Source organism: Gobius niger (assembly GCF_951799975.1).
Source record: "Gobius niger genome assembly, chromosome: 3".
Taxonomy (NCBI): domain Eukaryota; kingdom Metazoa; phylum Chordata; class Actinopteri; order Gobiiformes; family Gobiidae; genus Gobius; species Gobius niger.
Genome location: NC_136854.1, coordinates 1,696,371 through 1,713,576, shown reverse-complemented (window position 1 = coordinate 1,713,576; position 17,206 = coordinate 1,696,371). Strand labels below are relative to the sequence as shown.

Here is a 17,206-nt window from a genome sequence, read left to right as displayed (position 1 = left end):
AAGCGTTCTTGACACGTTTTTCAAGAGGGTGGCAACAAAGGCGTTGATTCATGTTATATCCATTTGGTGGCGAGTCCAAAAAAAACAAAAAAAGAAAGTCAAGGTCAGAATTGATCCAGCAATCTCACAGTTGGGAAACAAACACTCTCGCCATGATGCTACACAGAGACAGCAAATGCCAGCCGACCTGAAAAAATATCTTATGAAATGCCCCCCGCTCATGTGTTTTAAACTTGGACAAGTGTGCAGCGGCCCATGTAAAAAGAAAAAGCACTAGAAAAGTGTCAAGGCTGAGACGACCACACTATCACTGAGCTATAAGTCCATACAAACAAATGAGGGCGAGGATTTTCTAAATTCACGGGCCGAAATTAGGTCCCAGCACCCCAGTGGAGAAGGGTTATTTCCTCGTTTTTATTGAGGGTGGAACCATAGGCGGTGATTCATGTTCTTCCCAGTAAGTGCAGAGTCTAAAAGAAATTGTGTCAAGGCTGGGATTGATGCAGCAACCTTACGGATGGGAACCCAGCACTCTACCAATATAGCTACACAGGCTGAGTGAACAACATATCCGATTTTGGATTAATCATATGAAAGACCGCAGGCAAAGAACTCTGGCTATTTTCACGGAGGATGGGCGGGCCACTTACAAGCCATTTAAAAGCCAATTCAAAGGCGTTTTTGGCGATAGCGGCTGTGTTTGTAATGGTGTAATGGGACATGTTGGCCAAAATTGGAGGCTTTCCATTGGAAACTCGAGGATCAGGGGCCAGAAGTTCAAGAGGTACGATTTTGAAGGTTTGAGGTTCGGGCCAAGATGGACGACTTTCTGTAGCATTTAGGGCGGGGTCACAATATAATTTTTTACATGTCCTGACGTGGTCTGTGTCCTTGGCCAATGTCACTTTTGTGCGATGATTTTTTTTTTTGCGACCGGTCCTCCATTGAGTCAATGTAAACTGCCTGTTTGAAGGGGCGCCACAGAGCTGACTTTTATTATTTTCTCTCGCGACAACAAAATTAGAGCTTTCAGAGCACACTTTTACAAAACACCATAAATGATGAATTAACAAAAGTGGACACATGGTTCAATTGTAATAAATTATCATTAAACATACATAAAACCAAATTTATTGTATTTCACTCAAATAGAAACAGGAGAAATCTTGAAAATGTACGTATCTCAATAAACAGTGTAAATATTGAAAGACTAAACTGTATTACATTTCTTGGAATTCAAATTGACGAACACCTAAATTTCAAAAATCATGTTGATCATCTTGTTAAAAAATTATCCAAATATGTTGGTTTATTTTATAAATTGAGACATTTTCTTCCTCTTGAGGCACTTTTAATTTTGTATCGTTCCCTTTTGGAACCCCATCTAAATTACTGCAACATGATCTGGTGCAAGACATTCCCCTGCTATCTTTTGAAATTACAAGCCCTCCAAAAGAAAGCCATTCGAGCCATCTCTGGGGCCAAGTTTAACAGCCCCACTTTCTCCTTTTTCTATAAATATAAGCTGCTGAAACTCACGGAGTGCAACTTCTTTCAAAATGCATATATAATGTATACTGTCATGTCTAGACCTAAGGACAGACTGGCTCAACTCATCCCAACCTCTCCACCTGCTCATGATTACAACACAAGGCATAAAACCCTCTTAAAGGGAAAAACGAGAACACTCAAGTGTACAAGTCTTAGTGTGGCGTGTAAAGGCCCAGAAACTTGGAACAATCTGAACACTGACATTAAAACTGCAACATCTTTGGCCATTTTTATAAATAAATTAAACATTGAGCTTCAAAGAAAATACAATAAACTCTAGCTGGACCTCTAAAATAAAAAAAGGAAAATGAAATACACAAAAAGAAAAATAAATAAATACTAAAGTAGCTTGTGTCTGATGGTAGTATGTTCCAATGTGTGTGAGCATATAGTGTGTACCCTTTTTAATTGATACATTCCTAAGGTAGTAAAAGTAAGGTAAGGTAGTTTTAGTATAGAGTGGGTTTGGTTAGATAGGTTAGGTAGGATATAGGTACCAAAAGTAATGTTTTCTAGGTTACTAATGTATTAATGTATGTTTGTGTTTTTTTTAATGTAGTGTCTTATTTTGGGCCCCATATATAAGCTAACTGTTGCTTCAAGGGTGTCCCATTTATGAATATGCATTATTCTTTGAACGAATATGTAAATGTTTTTACTGTATATTCATAATTAACTGAACTGAACTGAACTGAACAGTGATGGAGCTGGTCAGGATGCTGTCTATAGTCCCTCTGTACAAGGACCACACAGTGATGGAGCTGGTCAGAATGCTCTCTATAGTCCCTCTGTAGAACCTCACAGTGATGGAGCTGGTCAGGATGCTCTCTATAGTCCATCTGTAGAAGTTGGACATAACGGAGGCTGGGACTGTTGCTCTTCTTAACTTGCGAAGAAAGTAGAGACGCTGATGACTTTTCTTGACCAGTGATGTCGTGTGCATGGTCCAGGAGAGCTTCTCTGTGATGTGCTCACCCAGGAACTTAGTGCTGGTCACCCTCTCCACTGCAGCACTGTTGATTGTTAGAGGAGCATGCTGGACAATCTCTTTTGTCTTTTCCTCATTTAGAGAGAGATTGTTCTGCACCACATGGCCAGACTGCTCACTCACTCCTGTAGTTTGACTCGTCTCTGGAGGACTTGCCCCACACTACGTGACCCCCCACACTACGACTCACTTTTTCCTCCATGTGAATAAACTGGTAAAAATAGGTTTTGGATCGATTTTTCATTATTTATTTAACCTTTATTTAACCAGGTAAAAACTCATTGAGATTCATAATCTCTTTTACAAGAGTGATCTGGCTGAGAGGCAGCAACACATCATAAAACAGTTACATCAAATATAATACAAAATATAAAATACATCTTAACAACAGAAACCATCACGGCTTTGTACAATTTTTTTCAGTTTAGATTTAAAAGAGTTTAGAGAGACCAGCTCATGAAAACTCCAATCAGAAGGAGCACAATATTTAAAAGCCTTTTTCCCCATGTCAGTCCTTACATCAGGAACTGAAAGGAGGATTCGATCCTGTGAACAAAGGCTGTAACCGGTGTTTGGTTTGAGAGTGACGTGTGACTGTAAATAAGAGGGAAGTAAACCAAGTAATGTTTTGTAAATGAACAAGTGCCAATGAATAAAACGTCATGAGGAGAGAGACAGCCGACCTACATAAGAGTAAAGGAGACAGTGGTGAGTGAGAGATTTGAGATTGGAAATGAATCTAAGTGCTCCGTGGTAAACTGTATCCAGCGACCAAAGCGATTTCGCAGATGCATGTCTGTAAATAATGTCCCCATAATCCAAGTCTGGGAGGAAAGTTGCAGCAACAAGTTGTTTTTTGGCCCTAAAAGATAAACAAGATTTGATTCTAAAAGAGAAACCAAGTCTAACTGTTACCTTCTTGATCAGACTTTGAATATGAGGAGTGAAAGTAAGAGAACTGTCAGTAATAAAACCGAGATATTTATACTGTGTTACATGTTCAATTATGTCGCCATTTAAAGTGGTCACAGGAGGCAACATTTGCATGTTTTTGGATTTTACATTTGAAAAGGTCATTACTTTTGTTTTTGTAGAATTTAAAACCAAACGAAGATCTAAAAAAATTTGTTGGAGATTTGTAAAAGTCGACTGAAGTAGGGAAAGTGATTTTTGAAGAGTCGGTGCAGAGCAGTATAACACAGTGTCATCTGCATAGAAGTGCAGTGCTGCATTGTTAATATTATGTTCTAGATTGTTAATGTAATTATAAAAAGCAAAGGGCCCAGGACTGAGCCCTGGGGTACCTGGACAGTAAGTGGAACAGAGGACAAACCATCCATCTGCACACACTGAGTCCGGTTTGATAAGTAAGTTGAAAACCAATTGACTGTTTGCACAAACAAGCCAATTGACAAAAGTTTGTGTTTTAATACTGAATGATCAACAGTGTCAAAAACCTTGGACAAATCTACAAACAGCGCAGCACAATGCAACTTGTTGTCCAAGGCCCCGACAATGTCGTTCAGCACTTTAGTCGCTGCAGTTGTGGTGCTGTGACATTTCCTGAAACCAGATTGAAAGTTATTAAGAATCTTATTTGAAATTAAAACATCCTTGAGCTGTTGGCTAATGTGACTTTCTAGGATCTTTGCTAACACAGAGAGTTTGGAGATAGGTCTATAATTATCGGGTACTGTAGGATCCCCACATTTGAGTAGGGCGAGAACAAATGCTGATGATTTCCAAATTTCAGGTATTTCATTCGTGGCCAATGAAAGATTAAAATGTGGCATATTGATTCGGTGGATTTTTTGAGGAAGAATGTTTCCAATTTGTCAGGACCAGGTCTTTTAGAAAAATCTAAATTTTTAAGAGACTTTGCTACCTCAGAGGGTAAGAGTGGTTGGAAGGTAAACAGTGGATGAGACACGGAAGAGCATGCATCAACAGTTAAAGAGGAAATATAATTTACTGATTAACTCCTTTGAACAAAGATCCAGAGTCAATCAAATGTTTATTGAGCCAATTTAGAATGTCTGTCTTATCTGTGATTGTACTGTTATTCTTAAAAATTCAAGCTGGAAAAGTAGAGCTTTTGTTAGGATGAGTCAGGGTTTTGATTTTGATTTTTTTGATTTAGCGGGATTATTGAGCTTATTCGAAGTCTCATTTAGAAAATAGCTTTAGAGTTCCGGATCTTTAGTGTAAATTTATTTCGCAGTTGTTTGAATTTAAGCCAGTCGATGTTGTTCTTATTCATTACGTTGGTTAAAAACTTTCCTCCGACTCGTCGATTCACACGAGACTAGAATCACCTGAGGAGTTTGAAGAATGACCTTAAAGACAAAAATCAGGGAATTTGTAACTTACAAATGAACGACACGGTAATAGAAGTGACGATTTTATTGTTAAATAAAAAAAAAAAGATGAATAGTAAATCCACTTTGCATTGGTCACATATTTAAATCAATGTTATTAATTCATTTATTGAGTGTTTTTTTAATGACAGATGTTGAACTCAGGATTCTGGAACAAAAGGATTTAGAAAAAGACACAGACGTGACCGAGAGTTTCCCTTCATACGGTTTAGTTATTTTATTTATTTATCTGAAGGAGATTTTCCAACATCTCTAATGATTTAATTTGTTTTATCAATGCACTGGGAAAGGAATGTCAGGAAAAGGTCATGTGACTGAAGCTCATCTGTATAATTGAGACTCTGATCCTCAGTCTGACAGAGTCACTGAGGAGCCGTAATCACAGAGCCTAAACCCAGGGATCAGGGTGTGAGCGAAGGTGGTGTTGAAGGTGTGGAGGTGGATCAGTTCCTCAGAGGAGACTGTGTAGAAGGACAGAGAGCCAGCAGCACAGTCCACATACACCCCTACTGTCCCAGAGGAGGAACCGGGCTGAGGGAGGCGGGTTAGGTTGTTTTTATGCCAAACAGAGAAACCATGTTCAGAGCAGAGCAGACTCCAGGACTGATCATTGTATCCAAACCCACTGTCATAACCGTCTCCTTTCCTCCTGATTCTTCTGTAAGACACTGATATATAAACCCATCCTCTCCACTGGACCTCCCAGTAACAGCGCCCAGTCAGACCAGAGTCACACAGAAGCTGAGGCCACCAGTCAAATCTGTCCTGATGATCTGGATACGGCTGAACTTCTCTCACATATGTGGCCTTCTTGTTGTTGTCAGACAGTTTGAGGTTCCTCTGAGCTGTGTTTGGATCCAGAGAGAGTTCAGTGAAATCTGACGGAGAGAAAACACAGCAGCAGTTAGTCCCTGTTCACTCTTTAGAGGAGAACACCATTTATATTGATTTGAAATGGACTCAAAGATTCAAATATATAAATATCAACAAATACATGATTGATTTAATTGTTTCACTTAAAAAATAAACTAAAAAAAAGAAACTGCACATTTTTAAGCCACAGTTTGTAACATTTCACCCCGACAATAGAATAAAACAGGAGCTTTAATTATTGTTTCTGTAAAAATGCTTCTGTTCCAAAGGCTTCACAGGATCGTCTGAGTGAAGCTGAGCTCATTTATTTATGTTTCAGTTTAGTTTCTCTTGTGACGTAGCCACACATAACCTGGAATGTTCTGAAGTCACATTTAACAAATATTTTCTTTGGTATTAAAACTTGAATTCTTGTTTGTGTCGCGCTGTCACAGATAAAGAAACATAATGAACATTTACATTTAAACTCTTAGAAAGGTGTAAATGAATTATTAATTATTGATTGAAGAATATTAAAGCGGGGTTGTGTGACAGTGGGCGGGGCTGTGTGACAGTGGGCGGGGTTGTGTGACAGTGGGCGGGGCTGTGTGAGGACTTATAAAGTCCTTCAGTTTTCTTTCTGTCGCCCCCTAGTGTACACAAATGGACAGAATCTCAGGAATCACTTCTCACCTTCTCAAAACTCCCAAACATGTGATTTATTTGGGAGTTTTAACCCTTTATTTGCCAGTTTCAAAACAAAACCTTTGAAGTTTGTTACAAACAACATAAAAACCTGATTCTCTTTATAATAATGAAGAGTTCAGAGCTGGGACTTTAGAGCCTTGGACGTGTCAAAGATCAGCAAAAAATGGATTTGAAGCATTTGTAGTTTTTCTGTCGTGGACGATTCTTTATGTCCAGTTGTTCATTATAAAAACATTCATGACTTCCTTTGTCTTTGCTCCCCTGTCGCCGTATAAAAGTCATATATTTGATCATTTCATTTTGCAGAACAAGAGTCAGGTTTGACATTTGTCCTGTATTTCTTCAGTTTGGACCTTGTTCCTGTCGTCCAGATGAATGAAATCATGTTATTTTCCCATTAGGATATAATGGAGCCATGGCAGAACCTGGACTTTTCTCACATCAAACTTCACATTTTAAATCTCACTGTAATACAGGAAAAAAGTCACATATCTGTGATGTCAGCGTTTCATTTGGGAGAAAAGGAGTTGAATTTGACATTTTCACTGCATTTCAGAACTTTCCACTTTTCTAACATTGTAACAGATGCATGTGTTTACAGTCAGTTTATACTGAAGCTGTGGCCCAGGGGAAACTACAGGATTTGTTTGTCTTTATGTTTTATATAAAATATATGAATATTATTAATATTAACAAGTGATTTATGGACAATAATGTTGAGTGTGAAGAAACAGCTCAGTGGGAGCGTCACAATCAGGGGTTAGTTTAGAAGCAGAAAAGTCTGAAAAAACAGAAAAACCTGAGGAAACACGATAAATCCAGACTGCAGCTCTTTGTCCAGGTTATTTTGTGTGTTCAGGTCACTTTCAGCTGATAATTAATATTTATGCACAAAAAAAGGGAAAAAAAATAATTTAGGTTCTGCCCACTGGTTATCATATAAACACAGAGTTTACAAACTGGAGAATATGAAACCGCACAGGCTTTGACACTGTCAGAAAAAAATAATTGATGAAATACGGTACAAGTTTTAAAAATAGAAGTTTTCAGGGTAAAATCCATTTGAAATGCCTTATTTCCTTAGTATTCAATAGGACAAAATACAGTGATTTTATTCATGTGTCGACAATGGGAATGAGCTCCAAAAACAACAACAATGTTGAATTTCACTCATTTTCTTCCAAATGAAATGCTGATATTGTAAAAAGTGAAGTTTTAAACATAACTGGAAGAGCAAAGAAAAACATGTATAATGGAAGTCAATGGGGCTGTTTCAGCCGCTGCCATTGTCTAATAAAGAATCGTCCACGACAGAAAAACTATAAACCCATCAAATCCATTTCACTTCATCTGTGACACAAGCACGGCTCTAGAAACAAAGCCTCAGCTCTACAATTTATTATTACAAATATAATCACACGTTTGTGTTTTTGTGGAACAATTTCTTTCAGCTTCAAAGGGACGATAGGGAGTATAGAAATGTTAAAATTAAGTATTTTCCTCCCCCTACATGTTCCTCCATGTCCTCATGTGTAGAATGAGCTCAGACCTGTTCACCACAACTGCCTCTAAAATCCTGCACTGTCAGAAAGGTGTTACTTCGGGTCTGAAGTGCCGTCATGCACGAGCTTAATATAGAAGCTGCAGTTACACGTATGACCTGAGGTAGCAGTAGTGAGTATAAAATGACTAAATTGCATCCAGCCCCTTTAAATTTTGAAACTGAGATTTAAAGTTAAAATCCAGAACATTGTGACATGCTTGGGAGTTTTGGAAAAGTTTCAAGTAGTTCATGTAATTTATACAAAAAGAAGTGGGAAGAAATATTGGAAAATATAGATTTTGTGGCTGTTTTTAGGCGTGTACATTTTTGTACACTAGGGGTTGAAAAGGAAAGGACATTATTCCCTCCTGAGCTGTGAGGACAGATCCACATCAGGACTTTCTTTCAGATAAACTTTACTAAACACACACGCTGCGACAAAGAGAAACTTCACACTCAAAGATCTTTACACAGAGAGAGTCTCACTCTGTCACTAATCATTTACCAAAACTTCACCAAAAATGTCTAATTCAGAGTGAGCGTTCATAATCCATAAACAATCTTCAATATTCCCCTGGCTGCAGAAGAAACAACAGCACGCTAGCTCCAGTCCTGGTGAAGTAGTGGACGATTCTTTATGTCAAGCTCCCCTGTCGCCGTATAAAAGTCATTTTGTCAGGTTTGACATTTGTCCTGTATTTCTTCAGTTTGGACCTTGTTCCTGTCGTCCAGATGAATGAAATTGTGTTTTTTCCCCATTAGGATATAATGGAGCCATGGCAGAACCTGGGTTACAACTGGTTGAGTCTAAGTCCTGGTTTGGTCCTGGCTCAGTTCTGCCTTATCTCTAAATACAAATGTTTACTAAGTTATGTTGTACTTCTACATTTGAGTTGAAGCGGTTAATTATCTGTGCACACGTTCATGTTGCTTTTTTTAGACTCACTGTGGTCATATATGAAGATAAAAAGTACAGAAAGTTGGCACAAAACAATTTATGTTATTCGATGCCGCCCCCTACTGGACCTTTTCAGTCGGTACCAAGTAGGTACCGTTTAATGGTGCCCATCCCTACATATGGGTTAAATGAACTTTCTCCAGCATAATAATGAAGGTCTCAGTTCTAAAGGTTTGAGTGAAAACAGCTCAAACTCTGCTGACGTCAATATCGCAGGTGTCGACACGAGAGAAACTTGTACAACAGCAAATCTTCTCAGAACAACCAACATTTTAAAAGTATATTAAGAGTCAGACTTACATCTCCTGGGCCCCATCCATCGTTCTCCAGCAGGACTCAGTCTGAAAGAGACACAGACTCAGATCCACAGTTTGTTTGTGTCGACTGTAATAACTGTGTAATAACTGTGTATTAACTGTCCTCACCTGAGAGTGGAGAGTGAGCAGTGGGGCTCCTCCTGTAGAGCAGTCAGGAGCTTTACTCCTGTGTCTCCTGGATGGTTGAAGCTGAGGTCCAGGTCTGTCAGGTGGGAGGGGTTGGACCTCAGAGCTGAGGCCAGAGCAGCACAGCCTTCCTCTGAGATCAGACACCCTGACAGTCTGAACACACAGGGTTAAACAGAGTCATATAAATGATTAACTCACAGAGATGAAGAGTAAACCCTCTGACCTGAGCTGCTCCAGTTTACAGTAAGGACTCTTCAGTCCAACCAACAACATCTTCAGCCCTGAGTCCTTCAGGTCGTTCTTACTGAGGTCCAGGACTGTCAGACTAGAGGAGCTGAGGACTGAGGACAGAGCTTCACAGCTGCTCTCTGACAGGTGACAGCTGCTCAGTCTGGAGGAGACGGAACATTTACAATAAGACACAAAGTTACACAAAGACAAAAACAAGAACTGGATTTAAAGAGGCTGTTAGGCTTTTACAGGTGTTTGGTCAAAGAGGATGTGCACATTTTAAATCTAAACAGAAAGAGAAGCTTCTACATTTCAAATTGACTAAATATTATTGCGTACTTGCCACTCAAATTCATGTTTTTGCTGCCGGGCTGTTGCTGTTGTGACATCACTCACATACCCTCTATAACCTCAAACACATCTTGAAAAATATTTTACATCTTGTTGGTTAGAAAATGTCTCTGTTCAGTCAGTCACTCCGTGTCAGCCAATCAGAGACACATCTGCTGTGGTCGTGCTCTTTCTCACTTCCTGAAACACTGAAATAATTCAGCAGCTTTTTGTAAAGCAACGATGGTCACACAGGCTTTATTTCAGCTCCTGTTCAGGCTGTTTTTGATGAAGGAACAACTTTTCAACAAGTTTAACTAGACCTGCACAGCTTGGATGAACAATAATTGTGATTTTCCAGACCGATATTGTGACTCGATGTGTGGTTTTAATATTTTATATATCGCCTGTGTTAAATTTTCATGTGTCTGAGCATAAACTTTTAAACTGCTGAAAAACATCACGGTGCTCAGTTATTATGTTTCAGCTTCATCAGCAACAAGATACAAATCTGCAAAAGCAAAGAGACAAGAGTCTGAAGAGAGAACATACTTAGTTCTCACATTAACATAGCACTCTCTTCCTTCCTGTTCAGTGACATAAATACATTCTCTGAATCAAAAGCTGCAAAACGCTGTTTGTTTTAAGATAATCCGCCTCATGTTTACCTCAAAAACCTGCAGTGAAGATGTTCCAGTTGGACGAGGCTAAATACAGTGATACGAGCGTACGGTGATGAATGGAGGAGTTTGTCTGTTTTGAACCACCTCGACCTGCTCCCTGAGGAAATGATGATTCTGTGACTCAGTCCGACTCTCAGGTCGTGAGACTTTGTTTGTTTCGTGATAATAGTTTGCAGTTCGCTCTGCCAGAGACACAGGTGGAGTTTGTTTACAGCGACTGCAGAGACAAACAGGATTCTCCTGAAGACACTTTTCATTGACCAACAGCCAAAGGCAGTGAGGCTCCATCATTCTGATTGGAGAACACGTCTGTCACTCAAACTGTGGAGGACAAGACCTAAAAAAACAAACCCTCAGCCCTTGAGGTCACGTTACAGTAGCAGCTCAAACCTCAGTTTCAATGTGATGAAGAAAAATCCTGCAGCTCCAGGTTTAAAGCTCTAAAAGTGTTTTTACTGCGTTTGACTGGAATCAAATTTATAAAACATTGTTCAGATACAAAGCTCAGGTATAAGATATATAAGAAAAAGAAAGATAAACCCTCTGACCTGAGCTGCTCCAGTTTACAGTGAGGACTCTTCAGTCCAACAGACAACATCTTCAGCCCTGAGTCCTTCAGGTCGTTCTTACTGAGGTCCAGGACTGTCAGACTAGAGGAGCTGAGGACTGAGGACAGAGCTTCACAGCTTCTCTCTGACAGATTACAGCCGCTCAGTCTGGAGAGAACACACTGTTTTAGGAAAAGTTTAGAAGGTTCATACTTACATAGACCTCACTCACAGAGCTTTGTTGGAGGCTTTGACCACTGGCAGCAGCTTCAGCAGAGCCTCCTCTGAAGCACAGTATTTCTTCAGCTCAAACTGCTCCAGAGCTTCTTCTGATGACAGTAAGATGAAGGCCAGAGCTGACCACTGAGCAGGAGACAGTCTACCTTCAGACAGACGTCCTGATCTCAGGTACTGTTGGACCTGCTCCACCAGAGAATCATCATTCAGTTCATTCAGACAGTGGAACAGGTTGATGTTTCTCTCTGCAGACACTTCCTCACTCAGCTTCTGCTTGATGTACTCAGCTGTTTTCTGATTGGTCTGGGAGCTACTTCCTTTCTGTGTCAGCAGACCTTGGAGAAGGCTCTGATTGGTCGGCAGTGAAAGACCCAGGAGGAAGCGCAGGAACAAGTCCAGGTGCCCGTTTGGACTCTGTAAGGCCTGGTCCACAGCCGTCTGGTAGAAAAGCACTGATTTACTGATAAAAATCTTTCTCCATATTGAAGTTTGTTCTTCTGAGAGCAGGTTGACTCCAGTGTCGATGAAGGTTTGATGGACGTGAAGAGCAGCCAGAAACTCCTGCACACTCAGATGGATGAAGCAGTAGACCTTGTCCTCGTACAGGCCTGGCTCCTCTCTAAAGACCTGTGTGAAGACTCCGGAGTACACTGAGGCGGCTGCAGCGTCCAGCCCACACTCGCTCAGGTCACTCTCGTAGAAGATCAGGTTTTCTTTCTGCAGCTGCTCAAAGGCCAGTTTTCCCAGAGACTGCACCATCTTCTTGGTCTCTGTCTCAGATCCTCCTTTATACTTCATGTTCTTGACTTTGGCCTGAACCACCAGGAAGTGGATGTACATCTGAGTCAGGGTCTTGGGCAGCTCTGCTCTCTCTCTGGTCTTCAGCACATGCTCCAGGACTGTGGAGAGGATCCAGCAGAAGACTGGCATGAAGCACATGATGTGGAGGCTTCGGGACGTCTTGATGTGGGACATGATTGTGTGGGCCTCGTCTCTGAACCTGTTCCTGAAGTACAGCTCCTTCTGTGGGTCGCTGAACCCTCGCACCTCTGTCACCATGGAGACGCACTCAGCAGGGATCTGATTGGCCGCTGCGGGGCGTGTGGTTATCCAGAGGCGAGCGGAGGGAAGCAGGTCCCCCCTGATGAGGTTCACCAGCAGCTCCTCCACTGAGGCGCTCTCCGTGTCCGTCAGGACCCGGGTCCGGCTGAAGTCCAGAGAAAGTCTACACTCGTCCAGCCCATCCAAGATGAAGAGCACCTTGAGCTGCTGGAAGCTGCTGAGGCCTTTGGTTTCTTTGAAGAAGCGGTGCACGAGTCCCACTAAGCTGTACTCTGAGCCTCGGAGCACATTGAGTGCTCTGAAAGTAAAGGGGAACAGCAGCTGGACGTCCTGGTTGGCGTTGCCTTCAGCCCAGTCCAGACTGAACTTCTGAGTCAGAACTGTTTTCCCCACACCGGCCACGCCCAACGTCAGCACCGTTCTGATTGGCTCTCCTGTCTCTGTGGTGCCTCTGAAAATGTCCTGGCATTGGACGGTTGTCTCTTGGGCTGATTTCCTGGTGTATTTCTCCATCTGTCCGACCTCATGCTCCTCCTCCTGCCCAAGGTCTGTGACGGTGATGTACAGCTCGGAGAAGCCATCATGAAACTTCCTTCTGGGGGCTTTTTTGCAGAGACTCTCGTTCAGGAACTTAAACCTGGACTTCAGTGTTGGTTTGAGGAGATTCTGACACTTTCTGATCATCGCTGTGAACAAACAGAAACAAGATAAGAGAAGTAAGTGTCTTTAAACTGGAGCAGATATTTAAAGGAGCTATCCTTGATTTTTTTATTTTCTGTCATCGGAATAAAATGATTTTGTCCTTTAGTATATGGTAAAAGCAGAAAGCCTTTTAAACATAAAATGTCGGGCTATTAGGCATTTTTTACAGTGAAGTGACACTTTTCCTCACTGAAAGTTGTGAAACCTGGTTTAATCTCAGTCCCTGTGACGAATGTTGATGTTGTAAAAGCATTAGGAAAGTTTGAGATGAGTTTGGACCAGAAAATAACAATTTGAAATTTGAGTGAGCCTGTTTCTTTGTACAATCAGGTATAGCTTCTTTAAGTATGACGGTGGAGGAGGATGGAATGGTCTATTGTGTCGAATGCGGTGGAGAGGTTGAGGAGGAGGAGGATGGATATGGAACCAGAGTCTGCGGCGAGGAGGAGATCATTAATGACTATGAGAAGTGCTGAAGTGCTGTTTGAAAAGATGGGAGGAGTGGAGATTTCCGGTGATGACTGCGCGTTCCAGAATTTTTGAAAGTAACGGGAGACTGGAGATGGGTCTGAAGTTGTCCAGGTTGTCAGGGTTGAGGCCGTTTTTTTTTTTTTTCAGGAGGGGTGTGATGGAGGCAAGTTTGAGTGAGGATGGGACAGATCCAGAGGTCAGGGAAGTGTTGATGATGCTGGTGATGAGTGGGATGAGAGTGGGTATGCAGGTTTTGAGGAGAGGAGTTGGCAGTTTGAGAATTTCATGGTTTGAGAGGGGTTTGGTGGTGTCGGAGGGAGACAGAGGAGAGAAGGAGGAAAGGCAATGGAGTGTGAGTGGGGTGAGTTCATGTTCAGAGGGAGGAGAAGCGGAGGAAGTGGATGCAAGTGAACAATGTATGGTATGGATTTTGGAATGGTAGGATCAGGAAGTTATTGTATTTGTTAGTAGTGAATGACGAGGTTATATTGTCCTTTGGTCAGTTTTGCAAATGTGGAGAAAAGTGTACGGGGGTTGGAAGAATTATAGTAGATGAGTTGTGAGTAGAAGTTGGACCGGGCAGTTTTGAGGGCGGAGTTGTGTGTGGTTGTAGCGTGTTTGTAGGCTTGGACAGTGAGACCGGATTTTTTATGGAGCCTTTCAAGTTGTCTGTTTTGTTTTGTGTACCAAGGGGCGGAGGTGGAGAAGGGGACTGAGGCAGTTTTGAGGGGGGGCTATTTGGTTGAGGCAGGAGGAGAGTGTGTGGTTGTAGAAGTTGACGAGATCAGAGGCAGTTGGATCTGAGGGAAGAGCTGGTGATGGCATGGGATATGGAGGAGGAGAGAGAGATGAGACTGATTGATTTCAGGTTTCAAAATGTAATTGTTCTTGTGTGTTTGGTGGTGGGAGGGGGGTAATGATGTCCAGGGTGATGGTCGGTTGATCAGAAATTGTGAGGTCGGTCAGTGACAGGTTGTGTTTGGTGAGGGAGGGTGTGGAACAGACCAGGTCCAGGATGTGTCCATGAGTGTGTGTGGGAGAAGTGACATGCTGGGTGTGGTTGAAGCAGTTTAAAATGTCCAAAAAGTCCGATGTGAATTTAGCTGAGATGTTACTGCGGTGGACTGGAGAGATGTAATACTGTTTTTGGCACTGAAGTTGTAGAGGAGATTGCGACGGGAGCCTCGTTGGATGTAGGGATGACGATGGAGAAGACAGTGTTGTTGCAGAGTTGTTGTGATGTCCAGTGAAGAAGGTGCGCGGTGGTTGAATCTGAGGAGCTGCGAGGAGGTGTATCGAAGCACCATGGTCGGAGCCGGGGATGGCAACAGCCGCGGAGAGGCCAGCAGGAGAGCCACGAACAGTAGCCACATAGCTGACAGGCTGCTCCGGAGTGCAGGCCGGCCAGTAACTGGGTTGTATTCCACTACTCGAGCAGACAAAAGCGGGGTTGGGCCAGAGGCAGCCCCGGGAGCTAGCTTGATGGTGGTCACAGCACAGTCACGCCGTGACAGGCGGCAGTGCGAGTGCGAGGCAGACGCAAAGAATGCAGAGAAAATCGGGACAAGTATATAACAGTGGGGTTCTCCAGCGGCATAGGGGTGGCAGGAACTGGCTCCCAAACATCAGGAGGAAGAAAAGACGTCGGAACAACTTCAGCTCCTGAGGAGCGGTGGCAGGTGCTGTTTCCCTGGAGCAGCACAAGGATTGGCCCAGTTTGTGTGACTTTTCTTTTGCTACTGCAAGTACGAAAATTTACTTTCCGCCTTAGCGTGTGTTTTCATCAATTTTGAGTGTGAGAACAGTGATCCTGCTCTACGAATGCTGTACGAATGCTCTCTGAATTACGAAGCACCACTACTCATCACGAAAGGACACACTCCGACTCCACGAACAGAGGGTGAATCGTGACATTCGTGGAAGATTTTTTGCCAGACAAAAAATTCTCCACGAACATCACGAATGTAACGAACTGATGCGCTCTCTTAAGAATCCCATTAAGAAGTGTTTAGTCATGTTACGAATGTCACGAATGACAGAAAAATGCCATTCATAACGAATCATGCAAACCCAGCATTAACTTGGAAGTTTTGTTGTGGACACTTTGAGGTTTCCTTAAAATGTAAAGTGCAATATAAATTAAATGTATTATTATTATTATTATTATTATTATTATTATTATTGTTAATGTAATTTTTACTTTTTAATTTTGGTCTGACCCTTGGGGTCACAGGTCAGTCTTACCCTCGGGGTCGTAGGGATACTCGGACAGCTCATCCAGGATGTTGCCCATAGCCAGTGTCTCCAGGACTCTCTTCATGACTCTGAGGGTGAAGATGCCGTAGTTGTCCATCATGGCCTGCAGGATCTTGGTCTTCTTTTTTGTCTTCAGTCGATTTCTCTTAATGACGTCAAACTCTTTTAACAGAGTGTCGTCCATCAGGTACAGCTTGAACCTTTGAAAATCATAGTCTGGTAAATCGTCCAGAGCTCCCATGAGCATCCAGAACAGAGAAGGAACTTCTGCTTTGACTCCAGCCTCATTTTGTCTGAGAAGAGAAACACATTAGCTTTATATCAGAGATGAACTTATTTTATATAATATAAAAACGTGGAAAAAAAATAAAAAATCCCAAAAAATTATCTCGGGGGAATGTTTTAATTATCTCGGGGTAAAAAAAAGACCCATAAACATAAAAAATTGAATTTTATTTTATTTTTTTCCCCAAAAAAATTATCTCGGGGGAACGTGATAATTATCCCGTTCCCCCGAGATAATTATCACGTTTTCCCAAGATATTTTTTGCTAAAAAAATAATAAATTATAATTTTTATATTTAAAAAAATAAATAAAAATCACCCCTAGAATTTTTTATCTCTAATTTCACTTCCAGGGCTCTGTATGTTTTTATCTGTAATGCAGTGAATAAATGTTAATTTAGGCGACACATGTTAGTGCTACACCAAAGTATTTAACCAACTCAACCGCTTTGTAAATGCTGGACAAACAAAAACTATCCCTGAGTATGTTTTCTATGTTTTCTTATTGAGCTTTGGACAAACTCTAATAATCATTTTAATTTTGAACACAAATCTCAAAGTGCTACAGAAAATCAGAGCAGTGCAATTTAAAATCCTACAAACACCAATAAAATAACAGTGCATTAGTCACAGAGTTCTGTTAGAATGAACTCAGCGGCAAAGACAGTGATGTCTGAGCTCCTGCACATCTGGAATGTGCATTTTTGGACTAGACCTGCCACTGATTGATTCTTCTTCTTCTTCTCTTCTGTCCTCTCCAATCCAAAGGTCAGATCCACCCACAATAGTGTTTTTTATTTGCTATGTGAAATGTGATGTTTCCGTCCATCTTCCAAAATGCACAAAAACGCTGACTCACAAAAACAACCTCAAGCTGCAGATAAACCTGTGCAGATTAAGGCTTTAAATGCATATTTCCCTGTGTCCATCAGAATCAGAAATGTTTTTATTGCCATTGTTTGAGAACAGGTTCACAA

General features: G+C 41.5%; 2 protein-coding genes across 2 annotated transcripts in view; both read right to left on the bottom strand.

The window, feature by feature from the left end:
* LOC306960557 (NACHT, LRR and PYD domains-containing protein 3-like) overlaps positions 1-17,206 on the bottom strand; it is a gene marked incomplete at both ends in the record, with an annotated part of 243,675 nt that overhangs the window by 184,023 nt on the left and 42,446 nt on the right. The gene's annotated exons all lie outside the window — the stretch shown is intronic.
* Positions 9,400-13,028, bottom strand: LOC306960412 (NLR family CARD domain-containing protein 3-like; the record flags this gene model as incomplete). The annotated part of the gene is made up of 3 exons (XM_079552844.1): positions 9,400-9,577; positions 9,648-9,815; positions 11,449-13,028. The coding sequence occupies 3 exons, from the start codon at positions 13,026-13,028 to the stop codon at positions 9,400-9,402; spliced, it is 1,926 nt and encodes a 641-aa protein (XP_079408970.1).